This window comes from Antedon mediterranea, chromosome 11 (assembly GCF_964355755.1).
Source record: "Antedon mediterranea chromosome 11, ecAntMedi1.1, whole genome shotgun sequence".
Lineage (NCBI taxonomy): Eukaryota > Metazoa > Echinodermata > Crinoidea > Comatulida > Antedonidae > Antedon > Antedon mediterranea.
The window spans coordinates 15,870,665-15,875,572 of record NC_092680.1 but is presented as its reverse complement, the minus strand read 5'-3'; the positions used below and the strand labels follow the sequence as shown (position 1 = coordinate 15,875,572).

The 4,908-nt window shown below is 34.8% G+C and overlaps 1 protein-coding gene across 1 annotated transcript; it reads right to left on the bottom strand.

The window, feature by feature from the left end:
* Positions 1–1,098: 1,098 nt before the first annotated feature.
* Positions 1,099–4,277, bottom strand: LOC140062223 (uncharacterized). Its single transcript, XM_072108327.1, has one exon. The coding sequence runs from the start codon at positions 4,216–4,218 to the stop codon at positions 2,494–2,496; it is 1,725 nt and encodes a 574-aa protein (XP_071964428.1). The 5' UTR covers positions 4,219–4,277; the 3' UTR covers positions 1,099–2,493.
* Positions 4,278–4,908: the final 631 nt, after the last annotated feature.

Genomic DNA, 4,908 nt, shown 5'->3' with positions numbered 1-4,908 from the left:
TGTCTTGCTTGACTGCGCATCAGACACATAGACGTTGTTTTGTAGTAACAGTATTCCGGTTTTGTCCGGTTCGATTTCACAATAAACATTATCCTTATTTCAAAAACAGCGCAATCAAATTATTAGTATTTACATAACAAATGTGAAAGATAATATATTAACCACCTCTTCCCTTTGTTGTTTTGTTTTTGGAATAAAAAAATGTTTTATTTGCCACGTGTGAGGGTGTGTGGCGCAGTGTGTTGGACTATATTGATCGTGAGACCGAAGTTCGAATCGAACTCTCGCCGCATTGCTTGTATCCGTAGGCAAGATACTTTACTTACGTTTGCCTCTCTCCACCCAGGTGTATAAATGGGTACCCGGTTAGATCAAGACACAACTTTGCGCTGATTACTAGCTGCATTATGGGAGTATGTTTCCATACGTGTTTGATCCAAAATTACTGGGGTAATAATGTCAGTAGCGCAGTGAGTCAGACGGATACCTGCGCTTTACAAATTTCCATTATTATTATTATTATGAAAATATGCTAATGAGTATGAGTTCAAGAATACAACCAACAATATAAAGTTAAATCATTGACAATAATCTTTAATATAGAAAATTGAAATATCTCTCTCTTTTTACATATATATATACACGTAGACATACTATTTACAGTAATTACATGTTTTCGAACATCAATTTACTAATGACGTTCATATTTATTCATTCGTCATATCTGTCAATTTTATCATTTGTCGTAAGGCCTACTATTAATTACATTGCTTTATTAACAATGCTAAACAGCAGGACTCATAAGATTCGTTATACCCTCATCCTAAATGTAACAAAGACTAATCCAAATCAAAGTGTTATCTGATATACTAAACTAAATATGTGTAAATAAAAATTTATTAAATCACCATTTTATAAACGATGTATAATCAAGATAATTTTCAACATATGTTTATGTCGTTAAGATTTACATGCGAAATGTATGACTGAATTCAAGGATGTGTTAAAATAGTATGCATACAAATGTTGTTCAAATACCATTAAGCGCATTTTAGTATTGCATGGATCCGAAAACAATCGTTAAAAATGGTGAATTTGTTTTAGAGTTATTTTGAAATGATCCACAATAGGTCTGATTTATTTTAATATTTTGCATTAAGCTATGTGTAGAAAGATACATTAATTAGTGGAATGAACTAGTTTCATAATGGACACATAATATAGAGGCGTGTCAGTGATTTATATAAAGCGAATAAATTGCAATTAATTACAAATAAAATACTACATGCCGAATAATGATTATCATCAAAAAATCGTTCAAAATTAAATCATTTGGTTAAAAAATTTTAATGCAATGCATATTTCTAATAATAGAAAACGAATATCGCAGATTAATTCAATGAATATTCTTATTAAAAAAAATAATTAAATCCATCCTGTAGACCACGCATGCGTGTCACATGTGTAGCAATCAATAGGACGATATCATTAAAAACATTGCACTGACATTTCAGTGTTTACATATTTTGTACATAGACATGTGTGGGAAATGGTATGACAGAATTAATAGATCACAGTCTTCCGCTTGTTTGTCCAGCAAATTATGCGGTTCTGGGTTAAAATGTAGACCTAAGTTGTCAATTTCGTCATGTCCTAATAACATTCATACATCTTTGACGATTGCTTGTCACGAATTCATGATTTTAGACCGGAGCCTGTTTCCATTATGTAAACCTTATGTATTTTTCCATACGCTTTTGCGAGTAACATTTTTTTTATCAACCAATTAGAGCTCAGAAATGTATTCGCACGAATAGATTCGCTTAATGGAAACGAGGCCTTATCGTCAGTCAAGAATATACATTAACATAGCGCAGTATAATTATGATGTTTCCTTATTAGTATTTTTTAAATAAGTTAGATGAGACATGTTATGCTCATCATTTCAAAGTAGGGTCACATCCACCACCCACATTATCGACACTGTCTCTTTATCTACAGCAGGGGTTGCGTGTAAACATTGTGCCTATTTGCTTACAGTTTAACAGGCTACATATGTTAGTCAAAATCAATTAATTTTGAATTACGTTCTTTGTAAATATTGTTTCATTTGGTTATTGTTGATTTCAATACACGTCACCCGTCATATTGTTTCAGTTTGACTTCACGTATATTCACGTATAGTGATGACCACACCCTTAAACCAGGCCTTGAAAATGTCATTTAGATCAGCATATCCAAAATGGCTGCTAAATAATAAATATTTCCTAGAATCACCAGTTAAATTATTATTAGCACTAAAGTTTTGCCGATTTTTCAGCATGTTCATGATAAAATCTCCGGATTTGTCTCGATGATAATGCCAGAATCGAACGTAGATAACACGTTTAACCATTCGCCATTTTGTAGACATTCGTCTTAATGCACGAGTAAGGTATAAGTCAATACTCCAACTTAATTTCAATTACATTGGAGTATTTAAAATACTTTAATTCATCGGCGTGGTGGTTGTGATACTTGTCGTGATATAGACTTTCCAACTACAGATGATTCACGAGCAGCTTCATATTTCGAATAGATTTTGTCTTTTATCGGTGGTTTCGGATCACTTGCTACATGGCTATATAACTGCATTTCTCTTTGCTCGGGTACTGCATTGCATAATTCCGATACGGTATTCAAATTACATAAAACAGGTGCCTCGATATTTTTTAATCGATTGCTTCTTTTCTTATAGTTTGTATAATTCTCAGTAATTGTTGGCAGTCTATGACCGTTATGTGTCACAAGCTGTGGAGAACTAACGAGTTGTGCTATTTTCACAACCTCACTCTGCGGCCGAAATGTAGACATAGATACCATGGAAGATGATAAATTCTTGTTTAGTGGTGGAGGAGGAGGTGGCGGAGGTTGATGCCTTGTGGTTGGAACAAGGTAACCACATTCTTCATCATTAGGTGTAAAATCTCCAATGCATGCGTATTCCCTTTCTTCGAGCGGGTCTGGGTCAAATGTGTACAGATTCTTAGTGGAGCGCATATGGTCAGACTGTGCAAGCTCTTTCTGTAACGGAGTAAGCTCGTAATCAACATCCTTAAATATTTTCTGAGCGTTTAAGTTCTGTTCCGCCTGTTTCAATCGTAAAGATCTGTTCAATAAACAGCCTACTGTAATTGCAATAATTAATATTATAAACAATGCGCATGTACACGCACATACAAGGTAAAAGAAAAAGTCTTGTTTAAACAAATACTCCTCAACAGCAACTGAATCTGCAAGTATAAATTTGGTACTGGCCTTTGCGCTTAAACCAGAAGGAGTGTCCACAAAACAAGACACTTCAGTTCCATTATATGTTCCACGTGATTTCAAAATAACAAGAGTACGATTGTTATCCCTTAGATCAAACACGCTTGGAGTCTTCGTTATTAGCTGATCTCCTAATGTCCAATAATAATGTTGTACATGTGGTAATGCTTCACCTTTGCAAGAAAAACTTGCCGCCATGCCGATACTGGCTGGTTGAAATTGCTGGTGAACTTCTGCTTTCGGGGGTATATGGAGAGGCATAAGTTGACATGATCGTGGTTTGTCAAGAGCTTTAGATCGTCCTATACAAGTAAAAACCACACCGTTATCCTGTGGTTTTAAGGTAAATGTGTGGGCATAGCGACCAACCTTTGATAGTATACTTGGTTTTCCATCAGGTCGTTGCCATTCCAAACGAGTCGGCGGGTCTCCTCCAAGGGATATACAGGCTATTGTTATCTTCTGTCCCACTGCTAGCTCTCCGGGTGGATCTGTTACACATTTTGGATAATCTTTGCTTGGTGGTACTAGTACTGTGAGCTTGGCCTGCTTTGGAGGTAATGGTGTAGTTCCAATATAAGCACATAGAAAGGTTTTCTCGTCTGACTTCGATACGTTTTTTATTTGCAAGTGAAATTCCCCTTTGGAACTATTTCCAACTATAGAGTATCTAGACCTAATGTTAGGGTCTATCTTTTCTCTAATGGAATCTCCGATGCTCAGATACTGTCCATTAAGAAGTACAATCCAGTAAACTTTCCCATGATGAGTCGAATTTATAGCACACTGAAATCTGACCGTTGTCCCTATCAGTACTGTCTCGTTTTTTGGCTCAATTCTCCAAAACGTGGCGGTAGACAAAGAACAAAAAGCTAAAACCGCCACAACAACCGTATACGTTCGAGTCATCCTGCTAAGTGAATTATGTAGAGTTGCTGTCCGTTAGACAACTCTGCAATACGTCATAAAGTTCAACAACAGCCCCTTCCGAGGTCACGTTCCCTCAATCAAGTTTGATCGGTGACACTAAGCAAGCTATTTCATCTTATTATTATTAAAAATGTTAACTTACAAATCTTTTAATGCAATCAACTCACTTAAACGAATTTCAACATGGATTATATTTAGCAATTATAATACATTGAATACCGTTGTGCTAAAGTAATAAATAAGAAATTACTAGACCTAAGTAACAGAGCCTGCCCTCTTCTAATAACTCTATCGAGGAAGTAAAATCTTTCACCCGTAATTAGGAATACAGGAAACTTTAATAAATTGTAATAATTGGAGACCTCATCGAAGGTTTTTGTTATTATTTACTGTCAAACATTTAAGGATACTAGTAGTGCGATAACTAAATTAAGAAATATAATAATAATAATAATGAATCAGAGGTTGATTAGTTAGAACGTAAACTACGGTACCCTTAAACTAATATTGCTGCTGTTTAATTACTATCTAATATTATTTCACATTATTAGATTTTCTATCAATAACCCTATTATTATTATTATCTATAATCGTCATGTTACAATCATTACTGAATACACTGCATTAAACAAATTAGCAAAATTATCAATTGAATGTATACCGTACTCG